This window comes from Aythya fuligula, chromosome 21 (assembly GCF_009819795.1).
Source record: "Aythya fuligula isolate bAytFul2 chromosome 21, bAytFul2.pri, whole genome shotgun sequence".
Lineage (NCBI taxonomy): Eukaryota > Metazoa > Chordata > Aves > Anseriformes > Anatidae > Aythya > Aythya fuligula.
In genome coordinates this window covers 1,033,238-1,052,619 of record NC_045579.1, presented here as the reverse complement: position 1 = coordinate 1,052,619, position 19,382 = coordinate 1,033,238, and the positions used below count along the sequence as shown (strand labels likewise).

The window sequence follows — 19,382 nt, the reverse complement described above, 5'->3', positions numbered from 1 at the left end:
ACACACACACCCCCCACGCAGAGGTGGAAGGCAGTTGCAGAGCTGAACTTCCCGAGGTCCGGAGCATTCTCATCGTGCCACAACTTGCGGCGCAGTCGGCGTAAACACGGGTGCCAGCCAGCGGGCCCGGGCTCTTTCATCCTCAGCCCTGCCTCCCGGCGCTGCGCTCGCGCTGCCTCCCGTGCCAAGCGGGCTGGGCACAGACAGCTTCTCCCTGCGCAACCCAGCGTGCCTGGAAGGATGCTGGCAGCTCGGCAGGGCGCTCCTGGGAGCACCGCTGAACACAAGCAAAGAGGCTGTAAGGCTGGGGTCGCGTTTGAAGGAGGCGGGGAGCTCTTCTGCACCATCTCGTGGTGTTGCATCTCCTGCCCTGAGCTAAGGAAGCACGGGAGCTCCTTCGGGCTGGCGCCATCAGTAGCTGGTGGGGCCGTGTTGTGGGGCAGTTTCGGAGCCAAGATGGCCTGACAACAGTTAGCAGCAAAGCTGGGGTGCTATTTTCAGCTGGGAGCCATGTAGCAATGGGAGTTCAACAGCCAGCTGACTTCTCCCCCCTCTCTCTGATGGGGAATCTGACCTCTGAACTTGACTCCCATATGTATAGGTTACTTTATTTGATGTAGTTGACGTTTAAAAAGTCAATGCCCTCTAATTATCACAAAGGGCATGTGTTTTGCATTCAGCTTTCCCTTCCCAGTTATAGTCCATTGATCTTTATTTTGGTTGTCTCACACTCTGGGTGAAAAAGCTCTGATGCTTTGTTCGTGGCTGTTGTGCAGCACAGAGGGAAAACAGGAATGTGTTCAAAATAAGCTGCCTTTGCAGTCTGTTTGCGTATCGGTGTCTTCAAACATCAGAAATATTTATTCTTTTAATTTCCAGTTACAAAAGCACGCCATCTCTGCAATACTGAAACTCTGGGACGTGCTGAATTTTACTGGAATTTAAGTCCTTTAAAAAGAAATAAAAATCCATCCCAGGGTTTCAGCTTCTCCTTGCTTTCCACCCAACAAAGAGCTGAAAGCATCAGGGATGCACATCTTCCTCCCAGGGTTTGTTCTGCACCCTGAAAGGCTGGTATCAAACCGGAGTTTTCAGTTGTGCTTGCGTTAATTACTTTTTCTCAAACTGATCTGCCTGCCTTGGCTTCAGAAGCTTTGAATGGCTTGCTAAGAAGAAGCAGGAAGGCAAAGTTTAAATTATTTTGGTCTAGGATTAAAATACACGCCGTGCGGACGTCATGGTGCCTGTCTGGCTGGCCGGTTTTTTAAATCCAAATAGAGGAGAGGAATGTTGCCACCTCCCCTCGAAATAATAAATGAGCTGCGCTCTGTGTGAAAGCAGGAGTCGCCAAGGCTTTGGCGTGGGGAGGAGGTGAGGGGCTCTCGACCTGTCACAATGAGGTAGCGATCGGATTTCTAAGACAACAGTAAGCTTTCAAGAAACATTGAGCAGATCCCCCCAGAAGCACGTGTTGCTTTGCACCAGTTGTGAATTGCACGTGCTTCGGGGGCGGCACTGCCTGGTACCCTCACCTTGCTGAGCCGTAGCAGCCTGCGAGGGCTCGTACCATGCACAAATGGTGCCGGGGCTAGGCTTGGGGAGTGGGTGAGCCTACAGAAATGCTTTTGCTCATTACTCCTGGTCCCGCTCCTTATTCCTTCCTTGTTATTCCCGGTTCTGCTCCCGGGAGACGTGCTGGGGGGTCGTGCAAACCTCCTCCGCCCGTGTCGGTGCCAAGGCAGGCCAGCTTGCATCCCAGTCCAGGTACCTCCTGCAGCCCGCGCAGTTCCTGCGCCACTATTTACATTGCTCAACGTATCCCCCACCCGAAAGGCAGCTCCGCAGGTATTTCGCGTGGCGTAGGTGTGTATTATACAGCTGGGCGAGATGTGGTTTGAGATGAAGCCTTCAGCTGCAGGTAAGGACCCCGTGCGGATGCACACGTGGGGTTGCTGGGTGGTCCCGCGCTGCCCTCGCACATCCCCCAGCCCCGCTCTGTGGCCAGCTCCGTGCCCCGGCCTTCCCAGCAAGAGCCAAGGGCGTGAGGGCGGCCGGCTCCTCGGCTCTTTTCCTCTCCCAGCCCAAGGGAGGCCGTCAGCCCCTTGGTTCCGTCCAGCCCAGGTGCTCTCGTAGCGGTTCCGTGGCGGTACGAGCTCCCCCGGAGCAGTGCTGTGTCCTGTCAGCTCAGCTAACCCAAATCTATTTTAATTTTATGGCTCGTGGAGCTGGTGAACAGCCACGTACAGCAAGTGTTGTGGAGACAGAGCAGGAACAGCACAGCTCGCACCCTGCCCTGCCCACACCTCAGCTTTGGTTTCAGCACGGAGTAATGCTGGCTGCTGGAGCTGCTGCGCTCCTATGCTGAGCTTACAGACACAGCGAGCTTGAATTTCTCTTTTACATTTCTTTTTTTTTTCAAATTCCCTTCCTAGCTAGAGCCCTGCCCTCCCCGTGCTGCTGATTTTGCAGCCTGCCTTGTGCTGGTTAGTTACGGAGTCGCGTGGTCCTGTGCACAGACACCCGCCCTGGAGGGGCTTCTGCGTGCCCCCGTGTACTTCTCCACATCGTACCCAGGGTTGTACGTTGCCCTGCACCAGGGCTGCCTGCCTCAACTTTGCCTTTTCCTTTTGCTCTTTGCTGCTGTGCGATATATTACGCTTGTCATGGTGAGGGCGATGGTTCCTGCTCCCTCCAAGCCCCAGGTGATTCCCTCATCTGAACACATCCAAGCAGGTGGGTGCCCAGGTCGGAGCACGCTGCGTACCTGGCACAGCAGGGCTTGTGCTGTGGGACCACAGGAAGGATTTAGTGTTTTGGGACTATCCGTGTTGAGTTTGTGGTGACTGGGGGCTGTTAAATATGCCCCTGGAGATGCTGTGACCAGCAGAGCAGCTCCCTGCAAGGTAGGTCAGGCTTCAGCAGCAAACTTGTCCTTCCTGCCAAAGCCGTGTGCTTTCCTTTCCAGAGCTCTGCAGGAAGAAAGGGAAGACTCTTTGAGAAAACCCAAGAATTGAGATTTTCAGGCTATGTCAGGTCAAGGGAGGATTGAATTGCTAAAAGCAGAACGCGGCCGAGGCGCATACCTGCTGCTATGGCTCCTCTTTTCAGGTCAGAGGATTGGCAGGTGACAACGCCTGTGCCAAAATTGCCCGTGGAAATTTAATCCTTGCAGACTTAGAGTCAGTGTGCGTGTGTCCATCAGAGCCACCACCAAAGGACGAGCTCCTTCTCCCTGCGCCACCGTCCTGCCCCATACGCTGTGCCCTGGTCCCTGGGCCCTGGTGGGGGAGCCCCAAATTGCTGTGAGCATCCCACGGTGCGGGGCTCAGCCCTGACAGGGGGGTGCTGTGTGAAGTCAGCGGGGCTGGGGCTGGTTGTGAGAGGAGGGAGACCAGGAACCGGGGAGCGCCGCTCGTATCCTCAGCGCCTGTTGTGTTAATCACAGTGGTTTGACTTCCTGGACGCGTCTGCAGCGTGCTGCAGTGCTCACACGCATCCTCCGAGGCAGAGGAGCTGCACCATGCCCGTCTGCTCTGTGTGTGTGTAATTCAGTGCGTGTCAGAGGTGCCTGGGTGCCACGGGACACAAGCTGGCTCAGCACACTGAATTTTTTCGCTGCTGAGTTCGGCTTTGGGCCAAAAGCTCTCTCTTCCCTGGGTATCTCAGAGGGGTTGTCAAGTGTTGTGTTTCCTCCCCGTTCCCCTTCTTGCTGCCTGATCCTGGCCCCTGAGAAGCAAAGGGGATGCTTGTGTGAGATGCCTGTGTTTCAGTGGCACTGGGTTGTGATGAGATAAGGAGAAATGCTGTCAGCTTTGGAAAAAAGGAACAAGCCACCAGGCGTAGGTGTACAGGACTGTCACTTAGGAAAATTTGGCAGCCCTATAAGCAATGTGAAATAGCTTAGAAAAGGTAAGCGTGCTGAAAGCGCTAAGCATAGCTAATCTAATTAACTGTAAGCTTCTAAGGCAGCTTTCTTTGCACTTTCAGGAGCAGGTCTGCTTGAGGGGATAATCGTCTTAGAAGGTTCTTGCTGGAGGTTTGCACTGGTCGGGGATACTCCTGAGCTGGCCCGTGGTTTTGGGGTTGCTGTAGCCTCTTTGCTTTTCTCCTGCCTGAATCCCTGGACTGGGGGGAGGAAATCTTCTTCACCCAACCCATAAAGACAGGAGAAGGACGAACTAATGGTGGGTTTCTTTTCCCTAGGCGCGTGTTACTATGACGCCAACCAGTCGATGTACGTGTTCGGGGGCTGCACGCAGAGCAGCTGCAACGCTGCCTTCAACGACCTCTGGAGACTCGACCTCAACAGCAAGGAGTGGATCCGGCCCCTGGCATCAGGTGAGGGGCAGCGCCCGGCCGCCTTCCCTAGCCCTTCTCCCACTGCCCTGCTGCTAAAACCCTCGTCAGATCTCACCTGCAGGGCTGCGTGGTCCCAGTCTGTGTTTCCCACGTTTTATCATTGAATGGTTTTCAGGTCACATCCTTTTTTGCCAGCCTGTGTGTCCTCTTGCCCGCAGCAGTGCGCTGTGAGGCAGGCTGAGTTGTTTCTGGTTTTCCTCTTTGTCTGGAGAAGGTGTTCAGTGCTGGTTCGTGCCACGTGGGATGAGTGCCACTTAACTGCAGTCACGAGAGGCTGTGCCAGTAAGTGGTGGTGTCCCAAAGCTGAGATTTTTTGAGTGTCTTCGGTAGTTGCCACTTAGGTATTTTGAGGAGTGGATGAGACATGCCCGTGCTGGCTACCCACAGCAACCAGGAAAGCGTGGGAAAACAGGTACGTTCCTGCAGTCCTGCTCTGAGCGGAGCAGGAAAATGCCACAAATGATTTCCCACACTGGCTTTGAACTCCAAATGTCACACACGAGATGTGTGTTTTTCATATATTGCTGAATTTGACTAACATAACTTTGACAAAAGCAGAATTGGGGGAAGCTCGGGGGGGAGGGGGCAGTATAAAACTAGCCATTTTGGCAAAAGCTTTACATTTAACGAAGAGAGGGAAGAACAAAAGGAAAAGGAGCTCAGCACCCATCAGGCGTTCCTTGCTGAGTTATCTGCTTGGGTGCAGACTCCCTCTGCCCCTGCTTCACGCGCTGTAAGTATTGTGCCTCCAGTATTGAAGATTACTTAATCGTTGTTTCAAGATGTGTTTTCCTGTCTAACATTTTTTTTTTGTTACGAAGTTCTGTGAAATCAAGATGTCCTGCGTGCTGGTGTTACTTGAGAACTGGTCAGATGTAACTCGAAGTGTTAATGCGCGGCTTGGTGCTTGGTGTTGGTGGGCTATACGTCTACACAGGCTTTAAACATTTCAGTTTGATCTTTGAGTCTGCCCATCCAGTGCATTACGTCTGCAGGTGAGAACTCAGCAGGCTCGGACTTAAAATGGAGGAAGAAAATAAAGCCCAGTGAATGCTTGTGGAAACTGGCTCTTGCTCTTCCTCCTTCCGTGCCGTAGCGCTCGCCTGCTCCTCTCCCTCTGCTCAGGGTGGAGGAGAGGCCATGGGTAGCATAAACAGGATACTGGGCTGTGCAGACCTCTGGTGTGACCCGGGACGACTATTCTTGCAGCCCAGCGAGTTCTTCCGTCGGATTGAATGTGGGGCATGACTCGCAGTTAGCGCTTGCACCGCGTTAATGAACCCAGCCGCCGGCACCCAGCTCCGCGTCTCAGTCACTCTGTTGGTATTTCACAAAGTAGAATTCCCACTGCCTTACTAACAAATAGCGCCGTTAAAAGAACAAGTCCTGTGGGAATATGTGTCAGAGTTAAGTCCCATGGGAAGATCCCCCGAGGAAATATTTCTGCATGCTGTCATGAGCGCATGGAGCAAGATCAGATCGCAACTGAAACTTCAGGCAGTCTCACCGAACAGAGAGCGCTCTTGTTCGTCGGTCTTCAGAGAAGATGAGTCACCCGCGCTTGTGCCGGTGGTGGTTTCTTGCACATAGCTCCTTTTTGGTGCCCTAACCAGGGTGTTGGCACCCGCTGCCTGGGAAAGAATAGTGGCTGGAGGGGGCAAAAGCAGAGAGCTTTGAAACTTGGAGTCAGATGTAAATAACGCAGGAGGGATCTTAAAAGGAGAGCTGACGTTGATTGATTAACGCCTGCTCCAGCACGGGGTGTGTGCGAGCTAATTGCTCCTGGAGGTTGAGGAGGAATTCCCACCCCTCTGCTCTATGCTCCGTGGGGTTTGTCCGTCCCCGGGGTGTGACAGTGGCTTCTCCACCAGGCCACTTCTGGCTCGGAGAGGTGTCATCGTGCACGGTGACCTGTGCCCTTAACCAGGGGGTCCTGGAGCAGGACCATGGCACCGGGGCTGTGCTAAAGGCCTTGGACCCTGCCCAGGGCCGTGGCTGCAGTGAGCTGGAGCAGCTTCATCCCTGCCCCTCATGGGGCTGTGCCAGGAGAAAGTTTTTTTTGTTGTTGTTGTTGTTCTCCATACCTGCTGTTTTCATTTGGGTTTTCTTACTTGCGGGCATCAGATGAAATGACATCAGAGCTGGGTAATTCATCCCCACCGTGAGCTGCTGCACTGAACCTAGGAGTAAATATTTAGCCTTCAAAGAAATAATTGGCCCATGTTTCTTTAGTCTCGGAGACGGAGGAGGTAGGTAATTGCTTCAAAAAACCCTAATTTTTGAGGTTTCAAAGTGCTTTTTGCTTAGATCTAAAACAATGGCATTGACTTTTTACTTATTAGACCGGAGCAGAACAAGGGAGTTAATGCCCAGCTTTTATGTAGCGCTTCTTGCTGGTGGGGTGTGAGGCTTCCCAAAGGCGGGTGGGCAGCAGCATCTCTATTTTAGGAACGTGAGCAGGAAAGCCTCTAAACTCCTCTCCCTCAAGCTCTCCTGGCCACTCGGAGTTACTTTGCACCTCCTGCACTCCCACACGCAAATCCTGCTGGAGCAGGAGGGAGCGCAGGGAGGGATTATGGATAGCCCTTGTGTGTGGGAGCCCTGTGGGGGAGTTACCGATGGAGACAGGCACGCAAGGGTGTGCAGAGGCAGCTCAGCCCTCGTGTGGTGTGCGTGGATGTGGGGTGAGGCCGGCCGCAGCCCGAGGGCTGTGTGTGTGCTGTGTGTGCTGTGTGTGCCTCTCCAGGCCAAGAAACGTGCAGCAGGGGCTGCCTGGCCACGGAGGAGAGGTCCTCGTGTGCTCTCAGCGCCTGCTGCTGGGATGTAAAATTCGTCATTCCCAGCTGCAGAGGAGTTGAAGCGTGCACAGGAGCTCACAGCGTTTCCTACGCAGGGCAGCAGCACCGGCTCGTGCTGACGTGTGAGTGCACAACTGCAGCCACAGCGTCCTCCTTGGGTCGGGGACCCCCCAGGCAGGTGCTTTTCTCCATGAGTGCTTTCCTCCAGCATCAGGGATGCTTTCTTTGCCTTCATTTGCATCGTTAATCCAGGCTCTTCTTTGATTTTTTGGCCCCTCTATTTGCAGAGGCGAACCTGATCGAGGGCTGGAGGTGGCTTAAGCTGGAGTTTGTTTATCCAGCTGGAGGCAAGGGTTAGTCTCAACTCCTCTGCAGCTCAAGCCACAGCACGCTGCTCTTGCAGCAAGGGCCCAGGCAGGATGACGTTGGTATCGATAGTCCTCTGGTGCTCCCTGAAAACAAATTCTCGTGCAGCTGAAATGGCTGTGGAAGGAACCAAAAATTGCTTAAAAATGGAGACTTCACAGCCCTGGCACAATGGGGCAGTGCAGGAGCTGTGAGGCCTTTGGCACAGGGCTGCTGGCACGTGGAGGTGGCCAACCCAGGGCACAGCCCCACGCTGGCAGCAGGGAAGACTTTCCCTGTTCCCTGCAGGTCTGTGAAATGCTCTTCCTTGGGAGCCCTTCTGCCTCTGTGCTGTGAGATCCGTGTGGCAGCTCCTGGGAGAGGCTGCCCCAGCCATCAGCGCTGACCCAGGCCCTTCAACGTCATCGTCCCCTCGGTGTTTCATGTTCGTGTCATCCTTGGGCTGCTGCGGGTAATTTATAGGCAGGATGGAGAGCGTACCCCCAGGCAGCTGTCTTTCTGGCTTGCCCATGCTGTTTCAAACTCCTGAAGCATCCGTGTGTTTCTGCAGCCTTTCTCCTTCCTGTGTTTGTTGGGTTCTGTTCCTCAGGAGCCCTGCACTTGGCCTCTGTGTGCCAGAGCCGTGCGCTGAGCTGGGAAGCACCTTTGGACCTTTCGCAAATCGGAGAGAAAAACACCAATAGCTTTGCCTGTGCTCCCAGAGGCTAACTGGGCAGAGGTAGAAAGCTTTTTTTTATTATTATTATTTTTAATCAGGGTCTTGTACTGTGCTTATAAAATAAGGAATGACAACACACAGAGCAGGTCTTTGCAGGGAGAGGAGCGCTAGCCAAAATCATGAAGACCCATCCTCCCTGCTGGGTCTCCCTTACCACCCTGGGCCGAGCACCGTCCCCTCCTTCACTGCCATTGTCCCTCCAGCCACAGGAGAAGGCGAGAGAGCCCCAGGAGTCGCAGTGCCACCCTCCAGCAACGTGTTTTCCCACTGCTCTGCTGTCGCAGCAGCCCCACAGCCCCGCGCCTCGGCTCTTCCTGTTTGCTGCGCGCAGCCTTGCCATGCAGCAGCCCGGCCGCCCTTCCTGCAGGAGGGCAGAGCTTCCCAGCGCTCGTTTCCTGGTGCTTTTGTCTCCGTGCAACGAGGCCGCCTTAGCTTTGGCTGGGGAGATGGGAGCACTTCTCATCTCTCCCAAGATTTCAGATTAAAACAGGCTGGAAGGCGATGCTCGGTGGTGGATGCTCTGATCCTCTCCGTTCATTTTAGGACATTGGCAGTGCCAGGGCGCAGCAGCCGGTCCGTCCTCCCTGCCTCTTACTGCTCCAGCCCGAGCGAGCAGGCAGCTTCAGCACCAAGTCTGTACTGAAAGCATTTGGGGTAGCCTTCATGTGACACAGCAAGCGTGCAAAAACCTCTCCCACCTCTGTTGCTCCAGCCCTGCTCCCTCCCCAGGCCCCGCTCCGTACCGCTTCAGCACTGCCGGCTTCTGGCCCGTGTTTCGAGGCAGAGTTTGGAGCTCGGGTTTCCCCTCGTGAGCCGAGGGAAAGGTGCCTTTGATGGTGTTGTGTCAACAGAAGGAGCAGACGAAAGGAGGTAGGAGAGACTGCTGTCACCTGTCCAAGGAGGCTGTATCAGATGTGGTCCCGGTGCGGTGGGAGGCTCTCTTGGCTGCAGCATGAGAGCCCCAGGAGCCCGCCCGCTGCGTTCAGCGCAAACAGAGCGCCTTGCCCTTGCCGAGGCTGTCCAAAAACCTTGCCCCGAGCAGAAAGCCCTGTTTTTGTAATCTCCTTTTGGAAAAACAGCGGCAAGTTTTCAAAACAGTCGGTGAAGTTTCATAACCCCGGTGCTGATACGGGGCGAGCTTCCTTTTTCGGGGCCTCCAGGGGGCTTCATGGAGCTGAGCCCCCAGGGCTGCGGGGTGGTCTGAGGGAGCAGTGGCATTTCTGAAGAACAACCAATTGTTTGAACAATGGGAACGGTCTCACGTCTGGATGGGTTTAGAAGCCGCTGTGTCTGAGGATCTCCTGAGATCGTGCGGATCGTTCAGTCGCTGTCCTTGACTGCGCTCCATCTTTTTTTCTGTAGCGGTCCCTGCTGAGGCTTGTTACTGAAATACTCTGCTCTGACCCTGTACCGCGATGCTCCCGTTCCCATTGCAGAGCGACTTTCCGTGGATCAACGCAGTGAACAATCTAAGGCATGTCCTTGCTTTGGAAAAAAGAAAAAAAAAAAGGGAAAAAAAAAAAAAAAGAGGGCAACATCCTGACCTGCCCAGTGCAGCAGTCTCTAAAGCAGTGCCTCCCAGTCCGTGCGCTGCTGCTGGTCCCGAGACACCAGCAGGTAGCCTGCAAGGTGCTCCTGAGCAAAACAAACACGTTCCCCTGTGTGCAAGGAAGGAAACGAGGAGAGGCAATTTTGAAAATAAACTTTCAAAATTTAGCCCAATTTGTTTCCATTTACAGCCAGATACCCTTGAGGGGAAGGCTGCGAAATGATCTCTGTGTACGTGTGCGTTTCTAAGCTTAGTGCAGCGCTGAGCAGCCCCTTTTAATTGAAGGCACCCCTAACTTTTTAATAAAAACTTGGGATCACCTTGAGCTCTCTAAAGCCATGTCATAGCTCCGGGCCTCCTGGGAATCAGAAGAAGTGAAAATCTGATACCTGGCACAGAACGGTGTCTCTAATTATGACTGCAGCTTCAGGTGTCTAATACTTCAAAGTAGAGCAGGTTAATGAAACCCGTGGAAATTCCTCGCCATATGTGCAGTGTCTTTCTGGATGAAAATGGCAGGGGATGGACCTGAATAAAGAGCGCTGTTGTAGCACTGAACCCAGCCTGGAAAAGAGGAGGACGCTTCCTCCAGGTGACTTTTCCTGATCTGGTTTGTTTCTTCCTTATTCCCCTTTGGGTGTAGTAGTTATAGGTCCTGTTCCTGCCTTTGCAGACTAAAACTTTCCACGTTATCCCAAGTCTCTGTCCTTCCTGACTTTGCCACAGCCAAATGCTGTGTGAGCCCTCCAGCCTGGAAAGCCTTGACCCCTGCGGAAATTCTGCTTTAATTCTGGTGGCTCTGCAGTGCTGCCAACTGTGGGATCAGAGCGTGCTCATCTCATAGCTGATTACTGCCCTTCTGAGATGGAGCCACAAGCTTCTCAGCTTTGTACCCGTGTCGATGCCTGTGTCTGTACAGGTGCAGCCACTGGCACTGCTGCCACTTGCAGCGCTCATCACGTTCGTGCCATCCTTCAGGACAGGCGCTGTCACAGCACAGGTTGCTTGGAATTGCTTTTTCCAATTAAATGTATGGAGCTTGTTCCCTCTTTGAGCTCGCAGATTTACCAGCAAGGGGGAGCGCTGGTGCTCGTCTGTCAGGCTGGGAGTGCCGAGGAGCACCGGGGCAGGCAGCCTTGTGAGAATGCTCCACTGCAGCCTGGAAATAGGAGGCAAAGAGCATCTTCTGAAGAGAAACCTGGCTGACAGTACACAGAAATGCTTCAAAGAGCAGCACGCTGTAGTTATGCAGCCATCTGCTGCTCCCAGGGGCTTTGGGAGTGAAAACTGCACTTGGGCAACATCTACACCAATTTCTGTTGCAAAATGCATCCTTGCAGGGAGCGCGCAGGCAGACGGGTTTGCTGCGTTTGAGAACAGCAAACTGCGCCCTTCTCTGCAAAGGAAGCAACGTCCTTGCACGTGGAGTTTAACTTCATTGCTGCCCCTCCAGAGAGCAAGCCCAGAGCTTGTTTGGCCAGCTCCGAGCTGCAGCTCCGTCAAGCTCAGGTATTTCTTGGTGCCTCTTGGTCCCTGGGTTGGTCTGTGCGAGGCAGACAGGATGCTAATTTGTTTCTGTCTTCACTTGGGCGGTTTTGAAAAATGTCTCTAATGAAACTTGTGTTATTAAATATGAAACGTTTCAAGGCCAAGAGAAAAACTGGCAGGTGAAGGGCTTTTTTTTTTTGATTTTTTTTTCCCAAAGCTGTGACGAATCCATCTGCTGCCGCCTTATTGGGAAAGTATTGCGTGTGCGCGGAGGGCTGGTTTCCAGGACGTTAATCCATCACTGCTCAGGTTCAATAGGATCGCTCTGCGTTGCCGATTAGGTGCTTAATCTGTGTGGGTTTTGGTTTACGACACACACCTGTCCTCGCTTTGATTTGCCAGGCCCCATTCTCCATTCCCGCAGCCTCTTCTGCTGTTTGTGTTCAACGTCTGAAAGTGGATTTTTGATCCATTTCCCCCTGAAAAAATCTGCAGGGATCTGTCCTGCACATGCATTCACCGAACCAGGCAGGAAGAGCCCGAAGTCTGCTGCCTCCTTCCCTGGATTTTCAAGGGCTCTTGGATGTGTTCTGCCTGTGTGCCAGAAAGAGCCTGCTTTGAGAGAGCAGTCGTTAAATTAATGTTTCAGAGGCAAAGCCTTGGGCTCTGTAGCTGGTCGGCAGAATGGGAAATGGCTGTGGTCTGCATGTACCAGGGTTAAGAAAGGAAAATACCTGTGCCTCCACACAGCTGCAGCACAGACAGGGGAGCAGCTGGAAACCTGCTCACGCATCGTGTTTCAGAACAGAGCTTTAACCTGCAGCTCTAAAATGTGCGCCTGTCTGCGAGCAGCTGTGCTTCTTGTCCCCACCTCCCTCGCGGGGAAGGGGATGGGATTTCATTCGGTGCTGGTGCTGCTCCGTGTCCAGCAGCGCCTCGCTGGGTGCCCTGCTCCCTCCGTCCCTGCTGGTTCCTGGCTGCGGGCGGCCCCCGACCCACCTGCACCTCTGGGATCCCATCAGTGTGCACGGGCTGGGTGCCCACAGCGCTTCCGTGCACTGCAGTTATGGGAACACCACCATAATTGCCACAGAGTTCATGAAATCACCCCATAACCTCGTTCCTACATCCTCCTTATGGCTTGAGGATGGGGGGCAGAGCCTGTTAGGAAGGTACAATCAGGATCCCGTCCTCGCCTTGTTCTCAGGGCCACTGCTGCTGTCGCTTCTCCATCATTGTTGCGTGCAGCAGTGCAGGAATGCGGTGCCAGAGGCAGGTGGCAGGCGCAGTGAAGGAGCTGGGAACGGGCCCAGGGCTCGGGGCTGGCTCTTGTTGCCCGTGCAGGCGCTGCCTCTGCCTGAGGGGGTGCTGAGCTTGCTCATGGCAGATCCTGCCCCGGTGTCAGACCCTCACCACGCAGCATAAAGCTGGCTTTGTGTCAGCAGGCCAGAACGCCGGGCAATATCTGCCTTCTGATTCCTGCTCTCAGTGCACTGCATCCATCCTGCTGTCCTGGGAGTTCAGCACGTTGCTGTCTGTGTGCACAGCTCGGGAAAGCAGTCCCTGCCATGGGATCCTCGCCGTGACAGCTAGCCTGCATCCATCAGCGCATCTCCTGCGGTGTCAGCTCTGCGGGGACAGCTGCTTTGCCCTCCTGTCCTGTGTCTGACAGCTGGGCCTGACGTGGTAGGAATAAACAGTGGGCTGGAGCTTGGGGGCTTTCACAGGGGGAAAACGGGATGGAGGAGCACGGCACAGAAGTGGTTCAAAGGGAAACGGGTGTTGTAAGCAGGTCTGGTTCTCCTCTCGCCTTAGGACTGGCCCAGGGACTTGAGGTTCTCCTGCAGGCCCTGAACTGCCAGGGAAGTGCCAGCTGCGTGCTGGTGCAGAAGCAGAGGGAGGCAGAGGAGCTCCCAAGCATCTGCCCATCCCCGTCAAGCACAGGGCTAGGCTTCAGTCCATCACACGCCAGGTCTTTCATGGAGATCTCAGACGTGGAGGGCCTGGGGCTCCCCGCAGGCTGCAGCCAAGGCAGTCCTGGCAGCACCTGGGTGTGCCGCAGCAGGGAGCCCTCCAGGAGATGGTTTTCCTTGCCCGTCCCTGCTGCGCTCCACGGCTCGCTGGCTGCCTCCCCTTCTTGCTCGTGTCCGGGATAAGATACCCGGCAAGCCAGGAGCTGCTGCTCTGTGCCCAGTGCTGTGCTCAAGCGTGCTGGAATTGAGTTTCCCAGGAGTGTTTGCCCGAATTGGAGCTGGCAACCCTGTCACAGTAACAGCAGCAAGCCTGTGTGCAGAACAGAGCGATAGACATGGTAAGAAATTATTATTTTTTAACACTGTCTCCTGGGTAAATGCTGACGAGAGGGAGAGCAGTTTAAAAATCAGGGCTTAAAACCCACCTGGACAGCATTTGTCTCTCTAGAAACGTTTTGCAGGGAGGAGCCCTTTTGTTTTGGTCCTTGGCTGATCTGCATGCCCCTGGCTAACCGAAATGTGGATGCAGACGAGAAAGGAGCCCCCAGACCCCTCCAACACACCGCCCACGGGGCAGCGAGGCCTCTCCCAATGCCCTGGGAGCCGCGCGGTGCCGTGAGGACAGCCGAACCTGCAGGTCTGCTCGTTCCCTCCCTCGGTCCTTCCTTGTATTCAGTTTCTTATCTTTTATCTCTGGGAGCACTCGCTCATTTTTTTCCCCAGAAGCACGGGCCAGAAAACAGACCCCTCCGAGGGCATTGTCGGCGCGGGTCTGGCGTAAAGGCTTGACAAATAGTTTGTTGCTTTAACCCCGTCGGATTTAGACTCAGAGAGAGGAGGTCCCCGGGCGCAGATCCCTCCAGACATTAGCGGAGGAATTTTTCCCACTACTTCCTTCATCAGCCTCCAGGGCCTGTGCAGGGCATTTTTAGCCTCTCTGGTCCCCGTTTTCCCCGAGCAGTGCACAGAGGGAGCCCCGCGCAGGGACGGGGGCTATCGAGGGGTGCGTGCTGCTTTTCAGCGCCGCAGGTTACACGCTCTCATTTTACGTGTGACTCGGGGCCATCTGAAAATATTGCTGACGAGCCTGTTGTGCCAAACTGGGGAAAACTATTTGTGGCCCTGTTGGTAAATAAGATGACCACGATCTGCAAAAATAGGTTCCCGATGCCAGGAGGCCTTATATAGACAGATCCGTAGCCCGGCCGTGTTAATGGTGCTGGGCACCCGGTAGTTCCCAACGAGTTTGGGAGCTTCTGAGTGCCTCGTATGTCTGAGATTTGGGTGAAATTTTGAGCACATCCTCTTGAAATTTTGCAGATAAATCTCCATTTAGAAATACTCATTCCACCACTTGTGAAAGCAAGCGCTTGGAGAGTGCTTTGCTTTTTAATGGCCTCGAAAGCACAGGCCTGTCATTTTTCAAACTGGTGTTTCCATAAGCAGAAGTTAAGGCTGATTTTGGAAGAGTTTTTTTTGCTACACAGGTATTCGGGGTGTTAACACACTGGGTAAAAGCTGTGACAGCCTCTGTGCAGGGGACTTCTTCCTGATTCTTGATTTCACAGAACTGCAGAGAATTTAATTTCTGCGGGACGTTTGCTCACCCGAATGTGGTTGACTTGAGCCAAGGTATTTGCAAGCTGGTGGGAGGCTGTGAGAGCAGCCAAGGCATTTGTGAAATCTCATTTTCTTCTCTCATCTGGAAAGAAGGTTTAAAAATGCCAGCAGGTGCAGCAGCCATGTGTAGCAGTGCTCAGCGCGGTGCTGCCTCTGATAGAATCAAAGCATTGCACAGGCAGAAAGCTGAGAGCCTGAACCTGCTCCTTCTGAAGGTTGGTGCCGAAATTGGGGGCGCTGCCCTTGCAAGTGGTGCAGGTAACAGGCACAGCTCCGTTTGGGGCTTTTATTTCAAAACCCTGCTACCTGGATGGATTTACGACAAGGGAAATAAATCCTGTGGGCTGGGAAGGAGCTCGGAGGAGACTTGGGGAAGGTCCTGCTTGCGAGGCTTCGGGCAGGCTGTGCTGACACCTATCGGCAAGAGCTCCTCGCAGGGCGTGCTGCTGTGCCTGTGCCTGTGCCTTGATGGCCCCATCCATGAGGTCACATAGGTAATACTCAAGATTGAACACGCAGTAGTGACTTCCTGGTGTGTACAGGCGCTGGTACGAGGTGCTTTCAGACAGAACTCAAAATGCTCACGCCTCATAACCCGATTCTACATCTTTCACAAAAATGCGTGCTTTAAAAAATCTCTTCTTAAATCCGGTAGGCACGTGGAATGACAAAGCACTAGATCATGCTTGTCTGCAGTCCAAGGATTAGTATTTATTCCTTGCATGAAATATTTAGCAAGTTTGGCATTAAGCGCTGGAATTACTGGAACAAGGGAGAAAAGTGCGCTCCTCGTGTGAACAAAGCACGGTGCAGACACCGATGGCTTTTGGAGATCAGCCTGAAAACAAAAACCGGGGAGACAGTGAGCACGGGAGGAGCAGGTGAAAAGGCAGATGCAAAGAGGTGCACTGAGCGCTGAGTGTGGTGTCTGGGGACCTGCAGTAGGCACCCCTGGCCTGTGCAGGTGCCTTCTCTCCCTACCCACTGTGGTCATGCTCGGGTGCGGCACACAGGAGAAGAGGCAAGTCAGGATCCCAGGGCCAGGTTTTCAGTAAGTACTTGCATTTTCTTTGCAGCCACAGTTCTGAAGTGAGCATAGCCCGGCTCCTCCTGACGCTGAGCTGTTTGTGCTTGTTTTGGGGAGGCTTCTCTGACTGTGCACACAGGATGCTCCTTAAAGGAGAGGGATGGTTGAGGTTTTTTAGCCTCTTGGTAGCTGTAACCTCACCAAATTGCACAGCAGCCATTTCCTGAAACACCAGTAATTTTGTGTGGGGCTGGAAGGGGTTCTCAGACCTCTGAAATTGCCCTGCCATGTCCCTCCTGTTGTGGCAATGAAACGGGAGCTAACTGGGAGCGTGACTTGAGTGAAAAGTGTGGAGCTCAGCACACGCTCCTCTGCAAACCCACACATACTTCAGTCCCTTCCCTACAATTACTGTTATTACCACATCGTAGTCTGATACAGCAATTTCCATTCCTCCGTTTGCCTCCTTGAGGGAAGACGAGTAGCAGGAGCTGATCAGCCCTTTCTCCCTCTGACGGCTGAGCTCTTTAATTAGCATCAGAGCAGTTTTGTGTAGGACGTCGGACTGTTACTCAAATCACTTGGAAAGTCTGCAGGGTGCAGTATCACTGAGGCGGGGGAAAAACACGTAATAAAACAGAGAAAGGTGGATGGCTCGTTGTCATTCTGATCCCACCCACCTGGAGGGAAAGGGAGCTTGCAACAGCGCTACCATTTACGGCACGGCCAGCTTTGCATTTCCCAAAACCCGGTGAGGTTGCAAAGAGGATGGGGGTGACCTCACCGTGAGCAGCACTCGGCACCTGGGAGTGACGCTGCCGGTGACAGCGCCGTGAGAAATGTTCCCAGCCAGGATAGGCACCAACAAAAACCCCTCCTGCACCGCTGTGTGCTGGGCAGGGTGCAGAAATTGCAGCAGAAATTGCACGGTGCAGAAATTGCATCCTTGTTTTCAGCTATTAAGAGATAAGGGGCAAAGCCCCGGGGTGTTCTGGCACCCTTATCTTGTTGCCGTTTGCCCAACACTGCCGTTGCTGTGTAAGGACGTTTCTGACTAATGCTAGCAAAGGGTGACTCAGTAATCCTGTTGCACAGGGTTCACAGGGCACTGCCTCTCCTTTTAAACAGCGTTGTGGACACTAAAGTTGGGCTGCGTGAGAATTTCCGGGGCAAAAAGATGACTGTGACATTGCAAAAGCCTGGAGGTGACTGATGGGGCTTTCTGACTTCTGCCTGCCCGGGAAAGGCTGCGGGACGCTGGACCTTCAATTCAACGCCCCGAGCCTTTGCTGGTGTCGGGTGGAAATTCAACACTGAGAGCTCAGCCGAGTCTTTGCTGTGTGACAGCTGCCCTAAGCGTCAAGGGCGAGTCGGTTCTGTACCCTGAATTTTATATTCTTGCAGAAAACCTCCGCTCGTTCTGCAGAGGTGCACGGATTTCTTCCCCCCACGCGAACTGAGCAGGCAGCAGACACGGGTGCCTGCAGAGGCTTTGATTGAGGCAGGCTGTGCCTGTTGGGAAGGCGACTCAGATCCTGTTCAATTTTTCTTGAACTCTACAACGCTCTGCGAAGCTGAAGTCCTCTCTGTGGCACAGATCTCTGTTCTCATTTAATGCTTCCTGGCAAAAGAAAGGAATTTTTTTGAACCCAGATTGTAGGGAACACTAAGTCACATGTGGCTTTGGTAAGGGAAAATGATACTTTCCTGGCTCTTAAAAGCTTTAAGGTTTAGCAGCCCCAGTCAAAGCTGGTCTTGAAAACGTCCCTAATCCCGGTGCCTTGTTTTAAACGGGACAAAAACAGGTGAAAGTCAGATGCTGGATGCGGGGCAGCTGAGCGCTGCGTTACAGCGAGTCCTGAGTGCTGTGGTTCGACTTCTGGAGAGAGCCAGTGTGAGGTGTGCCACCGAGGTGCCTGCTTTTCTCATCGGGGGGCTCCGTTGGCATCTCCCAGTCGTGGTGCTGAGGCTGGGATTGCCTGGGGTGCTGCTCCTCTGCCCGTAGGCTCCTCGTTGTCTCGCTCAGCACACCGCTGGGGAAAAGCTTTCGGGCAGATCTGCAGACTACTACGGAAAAATCCGGGCTGGACCGTGAAGCCAGGGGATTTTTTCCTTCTCTGGTTTCCCTTCCCATAGAGGGAGAAAGATTTGGGGATTTCATGCTGTCAGACAAGTTTCAGGATACGCTGAGCAAGGCAAAACGCGACCTTCCCGGCGGCAGGACAAAGCCACTCCGCACGAGCGTGGTCGGGGTTGTGCCTGGGCCGTGGTAGATAACGCACCGGGGCGGATGAGGTTTCCAGATTGGGGCTCACCATTTGGTTCCTTTAAGTCTGCTGGCCTGAAAGCCGGGCCAGGGAACCCAGGCTGAGCATCGGGGCAGCTGCTGCCCGCCGGGAGGCTGCAACCCCAAAAAGCCGTCGGGGAGAGCAGGAGCTGCCCAAGTGGTGTGAGCGCAGTGAGTGTGAGCTGCCCTTCCAGCCCCCTGCCCCTCATTCCTGCCAGGAGCCTGGCAGCCGGGTGGCCTCTGCTTCTCCCCTTCTAACAAGCAATTTGCTTTTGACCGATTCTTTGCAGTTCTCTGTAAGCACAGCACAAACTCCTTGGAGCAAAAGCCCGCGCAGCGTTTCGTTCTGCTGAAACACCGTGACTTTGCAGAGCTGCAAAAAGCTCGGGAAACGCCAGGTTGCTGGCAGAGGTCGCCTTCCGTATCTGGCTGCTGGAGCCCAGCATCTCCCTGGCTCTTTCCCTGGGAGTAATACATTCCACTGATAACGTCCCTGCGAGATTAAGTGCATCCGTGTAATGGGATGTAATTTGTTGAACAAATGCAGCTTGCTGGCGAGGCGAGGCCAGGTTCCAGAGGAGGGTTTTTCCCCGTTCTGTGGCTGTGGCCGTGCTGCCCGTGGTGCTGCTGCAGCTGCGAGCCCCCGAGCCTGCCCTGGGCCTGCTCCCTGCTCCCCGGCTTTCTGCGCGGGCCGTGGGCGGCTTCTGAACCTGGGGCTTGGCTTCCTTCGCGGTGAGTGCCCTGGCTGCTGGACGAGCCTGCTTTAATTTCTCAGCTCGCCCTTTGAAATTGGAAACTCGGCTCTGGGCCTGTGTTTGTTTATCCCGTCACTGCTTGGAAAGTGAATCAGCTCGGGATGACTGCGATCGGCTCGCTGGAGCCCATGGAGCAGAGCATCCTCTTGCTGGAGCCAGGGCTGCTTGAGAAATCCATCGGGCCCGGCAGCAACGGCCCCCAGCCATCGCTAGGAGCACTTCTCCCATCACTCCAGAAAGCTGAGCCTGCCCAAAGAAAATTCCCACAAAATTTCTCTCCCTCATAGCACCCGAGAGCTCCTTCCATGTCTTCCCCTCACCCCGGAGACGGTGCGAACGCCTGGCTGCACTCCATCCCCTCTCCTGCAGTATTTCCCCATCTGATGCTGCTCTGAACCAATTCTTTCATCTCTGCGATCCCGTCCCAGCAGGCACCCAGCAG

At 54.2% G+C, this 19,382-nt stretch overlaps 1 protein-coding gene across 2 annotated transcripts in view; it reads left to right on the top strand.

The window, feature by feature from the left end:
* The window catches only part of FBXO42 (F-box protein 42), a 48,791-nt gene that overhangs the window by 18,604 nt on the left and 10,805 nt on the right, over positions 1-19,382 (top strand). For both annotated transcript variants that reach the window (XM_032201495.1, XM_032201494.1), the window contains exon 4: positions 4,204-4,338. In XM_032201495.1, the coding sequence (XP_032057386.1) occupies positions 4,204-4,338 (135 nt within the window). The remainder of the gene's footprint in view (positions 1-4,203; positions 4,339-19,382) is intronic.